Source organism: Elgaria multicarinata, chromosome 11 (genome assembly GCF_023053635.1).
Source record: "Elgaria multicarinata webbii isolate HBS135686 ecotype San Diego chromosome 11, rElgMul1.1.pri, whole genome shotgun sequence".
Classification (NCBI taxonomy): domain Eukaryota; kingdom Metazoa; phylum Chordata; class Lepidosauria; order Squamata; family Anguidae; genus Elgaria; species Elgaria multicarinata.
In genome coordinates this window covers 27486025-27499470 of record NC_086181.1, presented here as the reverse complement: position 1 = coordinate 27499470, position 13446 = coordinate 27486025, and the positions used below count along the sequence as shown (strand labels likewise).

The 13446-nt window shown below is 50.4% G+C and overlaps 1 protein-coding gene across 2 annotated transcripts; it reads right to left on the bottom strand.

The window, feature by feature from the left end:
• Positions 1 to 1422: 1422 nt before the first annotated feature.
• Positions 1423 to 13129, bottom strand: LOC134406386 (zinc finger protein 500-like). Of its 2 annotated transcripts, none has more exons than XM_063137783.1 (4): positions 13003 to 13129; positions 9131 to 10213; positions 6781 to 6982; positions 1423 to 4163 (listed from the first exon to the last, which is right to left on the bottom strand). In XM_063137783.1, the coding sequence occupies exons 2-4, from the start codon at positions 9983 to 9985 to the stop codon at positions 3529 to 3531; spliced, it is 1692 nt and encodes a 563-aa protein (XP_062993853.1). In that variant the 5' UTR covers positions 9986 to 10213; positions 13003 to 13129; the 3' UTR covers positions 1423 to 3528. The 2 variants fall into 2 exon arrangements, with proteins under 2 accessions (XP_062993853.1, XP_062993854.1); XM_063137784.1 differs by having other exon boundaries at positions 1423 to 4160.
• Between the last annotated feature and the right edge of the window lie 317 nt (positions 13130 to 13446).

Sequence of the window (13446 nt, the reverse complement as noted above, 5' to 3'; positions counted from 1 at the left end):
AATATCCTGCTTGGTGTAGATGAGCCCAGTATGATGTCTTATTTAAGACCCCCTCCCCACCGCCAATAAGGGGGAGCAAGGTTAGTAGCGAGTACAAACTCTGGCTGGCTGTCATGGCTGGGGTAAACCTGTGGGTGTCTTGTCTCCACCGGCTCTGCCTCCTTCAGCTCAACAGAACCTATGGAGGGGTGATTATGGAGCACAGGCCCAGCATAGAGACACGCGTCTTGCAGTCTCCCTCACAGCAGAGTGCGAAATGGTGCTCAGGGGCTGAACGCAATGATCCAGCTTAACTTGTACCTGCGAGGGCTACAGGTTCAACCAGGAGGAGGAGAAAACAATACTCCAAAGTCTGATAACCAGCCCTAAATTATGGCATTTACACAAAAACTCCTGGAGCTCTCTGGCCCAGAAGCCGAAGAAGTGTCTGGCTGTTCCCTATCAATTGCCACCCATACCCAAGGAGCGTAACTGCCAGAGGGAAATTACCTCAGTTGGCATCGCTGCCCTTTCCAAGGAAGGAACCTCACCCCCTATCTTCTAACAAACTGTCAGGTGCTGGAGTCTGAGGTAATAAATTATCCCTCCATGTTTAAAATTGGAAATATATGTCCAACGCTTGGAGGGAGACCCAAGGATTGTGAGAACTTTTCCAGAAAAGTAAAAATAAAATAAATTTGTGATTGCTGGACCTTGCCACAGTAGTGATTTGTCACGTTCGTAACAATGACATCAAGGGCCTACATGGCAGATACTAGAGATGAGGGGTTCCTAAATCCTCGCTCTGAGCCATTACACCAACACTGGCAATGTTTAGACCAACAAAACATTGCCCCCTCCTCCCCTACAGCCTGGCCAGTCTCGGACTTGGATGAGCCCACTACTGTGATAAAATCTTCTAGCATGCTCTATCTCAGGGCTGGGCAACTGGTGGCCCTCCATGTTTTGGCCTACAATTCCCCTCAGTTCTAGCTAGCACTGCCAATGGTGAGGGATGATGGAAGTTGTAGGCCGAACGATTTGGAGGACCATACAATCGCTCACCCCTGCTTAACAGCCCTGAGAAAATGGTCAGTCTAGCAGCTCCATGAGGCTGCCACTATGGTAAAAACTGACTCCACCCCTCAGTGCCATTAAGACAGAACGGCAGCTTAGCGGGGCTGTGCATAGCTGTTTATTGAAAGAAGAATTAAATTGTAACTTGGCGCCGACCTAATATCAATTCTGCATCAAGAGAAAATTAACCCTGGGCCCTGTACGGATTGTGCAAATCAAACATATTTGCATATATGGGGGGGATTGCAGAAATTATTCAGCTGTGCTTGTACTTGGAAAGGGTTAAAGAGCTGTGCACATCTCTTCACCTCTAGGAAGGTTGCCCAGGCTCCCATCCTCCCAAAACACTTGATGCTTTGTGGCCTTAAGGCTTAGCTGCAGGCATGCTATTTTCCCTTCAAAAATAAAAGCTAAGAATGCTGAATTCTGCACCCCAGATTAAATTCCTGGCTGACAGCTTCATACCTTCCCCAGTCTGTTGCTTTCGAGGTGTCTTGGACTACAACTCCCATAATTCCCAGCCAGCATGGCCATTGGTGGGAATCAGATTGCAGAAGTCTGACATAAAGTACTCACATCCCCTCCTAGGCCAAAGAAAGGTCAGATATGCTCTATGGAAGAGGGCTGAATCTCCAGATGTTTTGGACTCCAATTCCCAGCATTCCTGATTACTGGAGATGCTGGCAGGGGATTCTGGGACTTGAAGTCCCCAACGTTGGGGATCCATCTTCTGCACAAACCCTGTTCTATAAACTGCAGCATTAGAGCACTGGGAAACTGGCCAGTCGGAAATTTCCACTCTGTGGTAAAATCTTCATACACTGCATGGATGAACACCAACCTGATGCCCTCCGGATGTGTAGGACAACTCCCATCATCCTAAGTCAGTTTAGCCAATGGCAATGGGAGTCATCATCCCAACATATCTGGAGGGCACCAGATAGGTTGGGGAAGGCTAGCTTAGAGTTATTAGCCAGATGGGTAAAGGGACGTGGACAAAGCAATAGCGGTCTATGAGTTGTAGTGACAAAATGAGATGTTCAGGGAGGTGAGGGTAGAAAGAGGAAGAGAGACTAGCCGTAATTAAAAATCATCACCTTGTCCTGAGTCTGGCACTACTGACTCCCCAAACCTAGCACTTGTCTCTCATCTGCACTTGGTATTCGGATGACCCTGATGGACTAGTAACATGGGCATCGTGGTTTTGCCTGTAGAGAGGTGTTTTTTTTGCAGCACGCAGGTGGCAAGAACTCCTCAAATATTTTTAGGCAGAGATCTTTGGGAGCTTCTCCTTTCTCCCTCTAAAACGTTGAGACCCTTCATAGGCACAAATCCCTGATTGGCACAGAATTTCCAATGCAGCTGTGCTGAGAAAAAGCTGAAGGGCCAGCAACGTTGGATTCTGGCCACTTGCTCATTCCCACCAGCAAAGGCCTCTTCAGTCACTTCTTCCCCAGCAAGAGAGTCTTTGGCGCTCTCTCGCCCTATGCACTTCAGCTGCCAGTGTCTTGGCTGGTGCAGGGGAACAAACAGCTGAGGTGCACCAGGAAACTACTCCGAGAAGTCCTACATTTCACGTCAGTAAAAAGTCCTTTGCTAATGTCTTGGATCCCACGGGAGAACAGGGCCGAGCTGTGTAGACAGCAGAGGGAAGGTGGCAACGCCAGTGAAATGAAAAGCCTGTGGGGCTGAATCAGACCCCTTGGATGCTAGTTGGCAATCCCTAGTGCGGATGTGTAATGCGAGTTCCTGTTCTCCGAACATCAGTGGGCCCCAAATATCCGGATTCCTGATGCTGCTGCCCCCCATCCCCTACCCCACTTTGTGTATTCCCATATCAGTGCAACCCTATGTTGACAACTCTCCTGTTTATCAAAGCCATAGTCCCGCCCCCAACCTTCAAAAGCACCAAAGCAGCTTCCCCCAAAAGGGATCTCCCATTGTTCTGAAGGCCGCCGCCACCCTTTCCCCCACCAATACAGACAGGTCATCTTCACTAAAAAATACATTGCTTTTGTTTCACTACAAAGATATGGTCTCAGGGTGAGGAATACAGGCTGTGTTATGTAACAATAAACCTGTCTAGATGACTAGTAGATCTAGCTCCTTTTCTATTAAAGAGAGAGAAAGAGAGAGAGAGAGAGAGATCCAACTGGTGCCACCACAATGTTATCGGTTCAGTGTTGTTCAAGAAGTCAGTCCAAGAGACGCCTGGTACTCAGTCTGGTTGTGCTGTAAATCTCCAGGTGGAACATAAAAATGAGATCTGGAACTGTCCATCCTGCTTTGCACGCAAATACGATTCATTCTAACTAAACTACCCTCTGAAGATGTTCGGCTGGAAGGACATCAGTAATCTGGCCCGTTACAGCACCGCTGAGCTTGGCGGCGAGTTCAGGTCCACACTTCAGCCCCCGGCGAACTCTGGGCGCCCGAGAAACATGGATTTCCTTCCATCGGGGAAGTTCTCGGCTAAGTCGTGTGGGTTCTGCGATGTCGAACCAGGTGCGAGTTCTGGCCGAACTTCTTCCCACACTCAGGGCACTTATATGGTCTCTCTCCTGTGTGGGTGATCTGGTGCCGGATCAGATCGGAACTCCAGCGGAACTTCTTTCCGCATTGGCTGCACCCGTACGGGCGATCCCTCGCATGGGACACCCGGTGCCGGGTCAGCTCGGAGCTCTGGTAAAAGCTGCGGCTGCACTGAACGCACCGGAAGGGTCTCTCCGAGGCGTGGGTCCTCTGATGCCGAGTCAGCTGGGAGGTATGACCGAAACGCTTGCCGCACTGCGGGCACTGGTGGGGTTTTTCCCCTGTATGGATCCTCTGGTGGGTGAGCAGGTGCGAGTTGCGGCTAAACGTTTTCCCACATTCCGAGCACCGGTGGAGGGGCTTCCCTGCCGGGTGAGGGACTCGGATGGGACTAGGGCGCGGGCCTGGGTTCTCTCCTGTCTGGCCGCATCTCTCCTCGCCCTGCTGACTCCCTCGCTCCCCGCGATTCTCAGCCAACCCATTCTCCTGGGAATTCCCCGATGGAATTCCCACTTCCATAGGACTCCCCTGCAGGGGGTTCTCTTCTCGGATCCCATTGGACATCAGGGCACCTGCTGAGGAGAGAGAAAAGCAAGCACTTTGTAGCGTCATCAGTACAATCTCTGCTCTCTAAGTAAGCCAGGGCAACGCCTTGCAGCTTAGGGTGACCATATGAAAAGGAGGACAGGGCTCCTGTATCTTTAACAGTAATGTAGGAAAGGGAATTTCAGCAGGTGTCAGTTGAAGAGGGTGAAATTCCCTCTTCATCACAACAGTTAAAGCTGCAGAAGCCCTGCCTTCCTTTGTATCTGGCCACTCTACTATAGCTAGTGTAGCTTTAACTGTTGTGATGAAGAGGGAATTTCACCCTCTTCAACTGACACCTGCTGAAATTCCCTTTCCTACATTACTGTTAAAGATACAGGAGCCCTGTCCTCCTTTTCATATGGTCACCCTACCTTTGGGCCTCTAGAAATCAGATCTGAGGGCCAATCTAAACGAGACTCTGTTCAAGCGATTGCCAATTGTGTGCATGGCTTTTAAAAAGTAAACTGCAGGTCTGTACGTCTGTGTGTGGAGTGTGATCTGGATTGCCGCCCCCTTGTACCTGCTTTTGCAAAGGGTTAAAGCACCTCAATGTCTGACTCTCCATCTAAATCACACACACCCCACACACCTGCAATTTACTTTTTAAAAGCCATTTGTGCAATTGCCATTTAAAAGCCATTTATGTGTCTGTAGCCTGCCTTGGGTCTATGTGCTAAGAGAAAGGCAAATAAGAAATATAATAAACAGTGCTGATGCCTGCAGTCTTGTCTCTTCAGGACCCACCTTTAACCACAACCACTTTTTTTTAAAAAAAATTCACCACACATGTCCATCTTTTTTCTTCTCTTTCCCTCTCTCGGTCGAGTTTTCTCTTTCTCTTTTATTCTAGCTCTCCATCTTTTCTTTCAAATGTGAACAAGCAAACAAGAAAACAGTGATGCTGGTGCTGGTATGACCCATCTGAAGTCAGGGCTTGACCCAGTTTTGGGTTACTACCTATCATTTCAAGACTGGATCTCTTCCTTTTCAGCTGGTCATGAGAAGAACCACTATGTAATTTTAAGAATTGGTACCCAAGTTTGCTTGTTTTCTTCTTCCCACCTCATCACTTTAGCCTTTTGTGCTGTCTTTTAGACAGGGACAGTCTTGTTTTAATTGATCTTAAGTAAGCTTCACTGAGAGCTTTTTTGGATAAAGAGTGGGACTAAAATGCCTTAAATAAATAAATAAGTAAATAAATAAATAAGATAGGCTGAGCTATATTCCCTCCTCCAGCTTCACCAGACTGCAATCCCTTGTGAAAGTAGGATGGGGGAGATTTTGGGCGGCTGGGAGGGAAGTTGAATGACTTCTGCATAGGGAGTAGTTTATTCTACTTATATTTAGATGAGACGATCCAAAGGTAGGTTTTATTTTTATTTTTTTCACACTTTGAAAGCCAATGGAGGCAGCCATCTTTTTCCTCCAGGAATGCTCCTGGGAACAAGGCTATGACTTGGTTCGCACATCACTGTGGCAATTCCTGGGTTGTTTAACCCAGGAATTGCCACTGATGTGTGGAGTGCATGAGCCATTTCCGATTTCAATCAATGCCCCTGGGTTGTTTCATGATGTTTAGGATTTAATCCATGGCTTGACCTTTTTAAAACTGTTTTTTTAAAAAGGTGAGAAACTCTTGTATCACCTCATCGAATTGCAAGTAAAATAAAGTATCCTCCCTCCCACTTGAACATTTGTGCTCCCTGGTCTTCAGAAAGGGATTCACCCCCCCCACACACACACACCTCCCCATGAATTTAGCTCAGCCTTAAAATAAGACCAATGTGATGGATAAATGGCTTGCAAAACATGCTCAAGGAAATGATCACTGATTTTTCCCACAGTTCCCTGGAGCAAGAAAACATCCCCAGAACCTCCTACTTCCCTACAGCCTCACAAAGTTTATTTAAAGTATCAACAATGTTCCTGGAACAGTTTATATTTAGACTGACCATACAGAAAGGAGGACTGGGCTCCTGTATCTTTAACAGTGGTACAGAAAAGGGAATTTCAGCAGGTACCAATTGTATGCATGTAGCATCTGGTGAAATTCCTTCTTTATCACAACAGTTAAAGCTGCAGGAGCCCTGCCCTCTTGACCAGATACAAATCTATTTATTTATTTATTTATTACATTTCTATACCACCCAATAGCCGGAGCTCTTTTTAAATATATTTAAAATCTATATTTTAAATCTGTATTAACCTCTGCACTGCTGCTCGGTTTTATCCGGGTTGTGCTTTATACTTTGAATTGTCTCCATGGTTTTAATTTTTGTAATTGTAAACCGCCCAGAGAGTTTCAGCTATTGCGTGGTATAGAAATGCAATAAGTAAATAAATAAATAAATTTCACCAGGTGCTTCATGCAGACAAGTGGCACCTGCTGAAATTCCCTTTTCTATACAACTGTTAAAGATCCGGGAGCCCTGTCTTCCTTTCTATATGATCACCCTAGCATAATCAGTAAAACAAGATAGTCCCTTCCCACAGGCCCGCAGTCTAAAAAGATGTGACACACAAGGGCAAAGAATGGGGAGAGAGGAGGAAAAAACCACGTCTTTTTATTGCAATCAAATCAGAAGCTTTTCTTCTGCTTCTTACCTGTTTCCTGAAGGCCTCTGGGTTCTTGTTTGGGGATGCAAGGCATCTTGAGAGCAGGGCCTGGGGCAGGCTGGTTTAGTGTCCCTTCTGCCAACGATATGCACTCTGGATGGGGCAGGAGTGGAGCTGAAGGCTCCCACGGCACTCCGGGCAAAAGCATCTGTTGTGGGCTTACCTGCTCGACTTTGACCCGCACGGTAACCTGGCAACGAGGGACAACAGGGTGTTACTTGGAAGACAGGAGCTTCTAAGAAGCACAAGGTTTCCTTTCAAAGCCCTTCGGCCAAAGGAGGGCAGCCCACTGGCTGGGCTGAAGAGACATCCCATGGTTCCAAAAAAGCTTTTGCAGTACTCATTCATACGAACGTACAGAGACCGGACCCAAAGTCTGGGTGGATTCCTGCATTGAGGGTGGATTCCTGCATTGAGCAGGGGGTTGGACTAGATGGCCTTGTAGGCCCCTTCCAACTCTGCTATTCTATGATTCTATGATTCCTTCTTGTCCAGCAACTTGCTTTCCACACTGGCCAACCGGGTGCTTCTACAAGTAGGCTATGGCATCCAGGGCTTCCCCAGCATCTAATATTCAGCAGCATACTAACGCCAGAGATGGAATGAGCCAGTGTTGTGTAGTGGTTAGAGCGTTGGACTGGGACTCAGGAGATCTGGGTTCTAGTCCCCACTCGGCCATGGAAGCTCACTGGGTGACTTTGGACTAGTCACTGAGCTCAGCCTAACCTATCTCACAGGGTTGTTGTGAGGATACAATGGAGAAGGGTTGTGTACATTGCCTTGGGGTCCACGGTGGTACAGGCATTGGTAACCTCAAGATTGGATTACTGCAATGCGCTCTATGTGGGGCTGCCCTTGAAGTTGCTCCAGAAGTTGGAGCTAGTGCAGAATGCTGCAGCTTGGCTGTTGTCTGGAGCTGCCCCTTTCCAGCATGTAACTCCTCTGCTGAGGGAACTGCACTGGCTGCCTATTCGCTACCGGGCCAGGTTTAAGGTTCTTGTACTTGTGTACAAAGCCCTAAACAACTTGGGACCTGAGAGAGCGCCTTCTCCCTTATCAACCTGCCCGGTCACTGAGGTCATCCGAGGGCCTGCTCCTGGTGGTTCCACCTAGATCCATCCTCCGATTGGAATCCACCAGGGGAAGACCCTTCAGCGTGGTGGCCCCCCTCCTGTGGAATTCCCTGCCTCTGGAGGTCAGGCAGGCTCCGACCTTGTACTCCTTTCAGCGCCTCCTGAAAACATCTTTATTCCAAGAAGCCTTTCTTTAACATGCAGCCTTGGATTTCTGTGTTGTTGGGGTTTTTTTGCTTCTTTTTAAATTTTGTTTTAACTGTTTTATTCTGTTTTTATTTTCATTTTACCTTGTACACCGCTCCGAAATTTTTTCAATGAGGAGCGGTATATAAATATTCTAAATAAATAAATAAATAAATATAATAAAGGTACAGCATATATGTAATTAATTAAATTAAATTAGTCATCTTAGCTATTGATAGAACTATCCTCCGTGGATTTCTCTAAGCCCCTTTTATAATCATCTAAGAAGGTGGCCATTGGCATATCTTGTGGCAGTGAGTTCCACAAGTGAGTTATGATATTAGGTGAAGCGATACTTCTGTGAGACTCTCCTGAACCTATTATCAAAGGGGATGTGGCTCAGTAGTAGAGCATCCACTTGGCATGCAGGTCTTAGGTTTGATCCCCGGTATCTCCAGCTAGGGCTAGGAAAAAATCCTACCTGAAACCTTGGAGATTGCTGCCAGTCAGTGTCGGTAATACTGGGATAGATGGACCAAGGGTCTGACTAAGAACGGCAGCTTCCTATGTCCAGTTTCAATGGATGAACCTTCTAAGTCATGGATAATTTTACAAGCCTTTGTCATATTCTCTATCCCTCACCCTGCGCCTGACAAGGCAATCTTATGTATCAGCCTTCCCAAACTGGTGCCCTCTAGATGTTTTGGATTTCAATTCCCATCAGCCCTAGCCAACAGTCAGGTATGCTGGGAATTGTAGTCTAAAACATCTGGAGGGCACCAAGTTCGGGAAGGCTGGCATCAAACAAATTTACCCGTACATTCTTCTAACTTTGTTCTTGCCTTCACCTTTCCCTTTTAAACTGTCTTTTAGACTGTAAGTGCTTTGGGGCAGAGACTCTGCTGTTTTTATATTTGTGAAGCATTGTGTACATTTCCAGGTGCATTTGTGCAGAAAGGCTCCGATGGAGGCTCTGCTGGGGAAGGATGCCAAGGAGTCTGTGGCTGGAGTCCCCCGTCCCCATGTCATCCTCCACCCCACCCATGTGTTAGAGTTGCCAGGATGAAGGACCCCCTCACCTGTTGCTCCCACATCCCTGCCTCTCGACGCCCCATATGGTATCCTTCCACCAAGGCCACCGCCTGGGCACACGTCTCTGGGCCTCGTTCCCACACCCAGCTCTGGACGTCCTGGGGCAAGATGGTCAGGAACTGCTCCAGGATCAGCAGCTCCAAGATTTGCTCCTTCGTGCGACTCTCCGGCTTCAGCCAACGACGGCACAGTTCCCGGAGCCTCCGGCAAGCCTCCCGCGGGCCTTCCGAGTCCTGGTAACGGAACTGCCGGAACCGCTGGCGCTGCATCTCCACGCTGGCGCCGGCCTCCCCCCGCAGGCTTGAAGATTTGGACTTTCGGTGGTCGCTCCGGCTGCCCCGGGCATCCAGGCCGTTATGAGGGGGCTGGGCTTTCGCGCTGAGGGCCGGCATGAGGCGGCTCATCCACTCCCCTCTCGGCCACTGGCAAGTTTCCGCCGCCCGCTCAAAGGACGATAGGTAGGCCTCAATGTCGTCCACGGGCGCAAGTTCGGGGAGTTGGAGGTTGCCCCAGGCAGGGGGCGGGGGTGGTACGGGCACAGGGGCTTGCACTACTTCCGCCGGCGTCCGCAGGGTCTGTACCATCTCCTGGCACTGAACCTCCCACAGCTGTGGTATCGGTTCACTCCTCACCTGGGGAGGGGTAGCCCACCTCAGCAGGTCGCTAATCGTACCTGCCTGGACAACAAGGGGGGCTTTCCCCGCGGCGTCCCATTCCCACCCTGCTTCAGGGCACGGCGGTCCAGGCTCCTCCATCTTCACCCTTGGTGCCATCGTTTCTTCCAAAGGGTACAAAAAATGGAGGCCCAACGCTGGCGGAGGCACTTCTTGCGTGGCGGCCATTTTGTCCCCCCCCCCTTAGAGGAAAGAAATTGTGGGCTGTCCAACCGGCCTGCCGACAAAAGGCAGAATCACCTACGGAGGTTCGAATCAATCGAAAAGAGGCCCTTGATGCAGCGCACAGTCTCACCGAACCCGATGGGGTGTGAAACGGACCGACAGGACAAGGTGGCCGGCCCAGAAACGTCTCCTACAATCAATGAAGGGAAGGCTGAGAAAGAAGGGTCCCCTCTGATACCGAAAGTAAAAGAAAAAACAAACACCATTAAGAATTATGTTCATAAGAAACGGATCCATCCCAAAGCATTACCTCCACTTGACAGCTGTCTACACTCCTCCTGCTGCTGGGTTCACACCTGGTCAGTGGTAGCAGGGCTGGCATCAAAGGTGGGCACCTCCCAAGGGTCCACACCCCAACAGAGGCCCACTGTCAGGAGCCCCCTGGGGTTGCTCCTCCTCTTCACCATGGCAACCTGGTTGTTCACCCATCTCTTGCTCAGGCCAAGAAAAGCTTCGGCTATGGGGCAGTATATAAATGTAATAAATAAATAAATACAAGATGGTGAACGAGAAAGTCTATGTGAAGTAACAGCAGCCGGTGACAATGGCAGGGAGATTGGAGACTCAAGGATGGTTGGAGCTCATTGAGGGTGTTTTGCCCAAGTGCTCTTAAAAGCCTGGAGCCAGCACTGAGTGGTTGTTTGGATCAAATTACCACCTGAAGATCTGGTGAAAGTTTACACCAAGAATTCTCAGTAGACAGCATGAATATATAGAGTGGAATGTAAATATATTCACTGGACAGAAGGGAACAAAACGGAACCTGCTGGATCGAATGCAGGTTGGGCAGCACCCCCCACTGCCAATTTTTCTCCCAACAGTGCCGATTTTTCTGATTATTTTTTTAGCAATTAAAGAAACCAAGCTGCAGTTTGCCACCAACGTTTGGGCGGTCCAGCAGCAAAAAAAGGGACAATCTGACCCTTTTTTGTGGTTGTGCCGCTGCCAAATTTCAGTGGCAAATTTGACAGTGCAGCAGGGCAGCCCCAGTGGGTTCCAGGGGGTCGGGGGCAGGAATGGCCCCTGAAAGTTGCCCACACCTCCTCTAAGGCTTCACATGCAGGGCATAGAGTAAGAACTTCCAGTCTTCATCTAAGCCAGCGGCCATCACCACCACCTCTTTTGCCAGCAAATGACAGAAGTTAAATCATGTGCTGTGCAAAGTAGTACCACCTTTTGCCCATCCTGCACTGAATGCCTCAATGCATGGTCCCAAGTCAGTGTGCCGATCCCTGTGAGCTGACTGACACCTATGTATATAGGTGGCAGGGTTTGTTCAACAGGAATGCGGTACCTCGGAATCTGAGAATCACATGCCAGAATCCCTTGCAAAGTTGCAAAGGATGCTGGGGCAGTGGTGGTGATGGGGAAAGCACTTGGACGGTGGGCATTTCTGGGCCACATACCTGCAGGATGAGGTGCTGGCTTATGGCTGCCCAAAAAAACTATGTGGCTGGGCTTGTTTGCATGGATAGAACATAAGAGCTCCGCTGGGCCAGAGCAAAGGTCCATCTCTTCCAGCATCCAGCTTCTCACATTGGCCAAAGTGCCAATAGGAACAGACTTCCCCTGCAAGTCAATGGTATATTGCTTCTGAAGTTGGAGGTCCCATTTAGACTCCATGGCCATGATTTTTCTATCCATGATTTCCCCTTCTAAGTTCTCCTTTAAAGGCATCTAAGTATAGGTCCCTAAACCACCCACAACTTGCAGCATCAAATGCCCGAAGAAATACTTTGGTCATCCTCCAGATGGGGACACTAGGAGTTGTACTCCATCACATCTGGAGGGCAGCAGGTTGAGGAACGCTAATCTACTGCCAATCTATTTCATGTAGATATTGCTGTGAGCTGCAGTGTAACGGGAGAAGGGTGGGGTGTACCCACACACAACACACTTATCTCTATCCACTGATGGAGAAGTGGCACAGTCCACACGCAGGGAGCAGTTATGAGTGCTCTCATGCACTTTCTCTAGTATCGATTCGAGCATGTACAGCATTGCCCTAAAACACTGGAGGATGCAGAGAAATCCTCCCCAACACTTCCCCTAAAATATTTATCTATTTATTTATTGCATTTTTATACTGCCCAATAGCCTAAGCTCTCTGGGTGGTTTACAAAAAATATAGTAAAAGGGCTGCTCTACCAGCCAGCCAGCTAACCAACCAACCAACCAGACCTCACTTCTCTCACATAGAACTGACTTGCATCCATCCTCTTTTCTCGGCTGTTTCCCCATTTCACTGCTGCTGTCCAGCAGACAGGAGGCTCGACTTGTTTCTCTCCCAGGGAACCCAGGAGTCCTGACTCCCAGACTTCTCCAGCTGTTGTTCCAGGAAAGCCAGCCTCTCCCTTCTCTGAGAAGCCAGGACTCTTAGCTGCAGCATACTAGACTCCTACTTTATCCCTCTTCCTCCAAAGAACCCAGGAGTCCTGGCTCACGCAAGGCAAATCCAGACCTTTTCCTTTCTAGAGAAGGGTTCCATGAGGGAACCCAGGAGTCCTGAGCCTAACCGACTTCCCACCTCCAGCAGCAAGTCCTGGCTCCTCTTCCTAAGAGAACCCAGGAGTCCTGCCTCCAAGCCCCCTCCCGCTTCCCTAACGGAATCATTCCGACTCTTCATCCCCAAGACCCCCTTCTCAAGGGAACCCAGGAGTCCTAACACGGGACCTAACGGATCCCAGCAGCAGCAGCAGCAGCAGGACCTCCTCCGACCTCCTCCTCCTCCTTCCCAAGGAGTCCTGGCGCTGACCACCCCCCGCCAGGACGTCCGGGCTCCAGCCTCCTGCGAGCCCCCCGGCCCGCTCTTCCTGGAAGGAACCCCGGAGTCCGGGCTCCCACTCGCGCGCTCCCCGCTCCCCCTTTGTTCGCTCTCCGCCTGCCTGCCTGCCTGCCTGCCGCATCAGGGCGCCCTCCTCCCCGCGCGTCCTGGCGCGCCCCGGGCCCGGCTGAACTACCTGGGCCGGGGCGGCAGCATCCAGCGCGGCTCCTCTTTCAGGGCTCCCGCGGGGGCGGCGGCGGCGGCGGCTGCAGCTCCGCCTCGAGTCCCGCGGCGCCCATCGCGCCCTCGGCCGGCTCCCGGCCCTGCCCGTCGCCTCGCCCGCCGCGCCTGCCCTCCTCGCCTCGCCTCGCCTTGCCCTGCCCTGGAGGTGGCCGCCAGGTTGGTTCCCGGGCTGCGCCGGAGAGGCTGGGGTTAGTCCCCCCTCCGCAGGGCAGGCACTGGCTGCGATCTCTGTCACTCACCGCCGAAAGGAAGGGGAAGCCGGCTTGGGACAGCCCCTCGCCCAAAGGAGGAGGGGGGTTGAGAGGCGAGGGGAGGCCGGGCAGGGTTTGCCTTGCCACGATTGCTCCATGGTGGATGCGCCGCCGCCGCCGCGCCGGGCCCCTGCGCGGCCAATTCC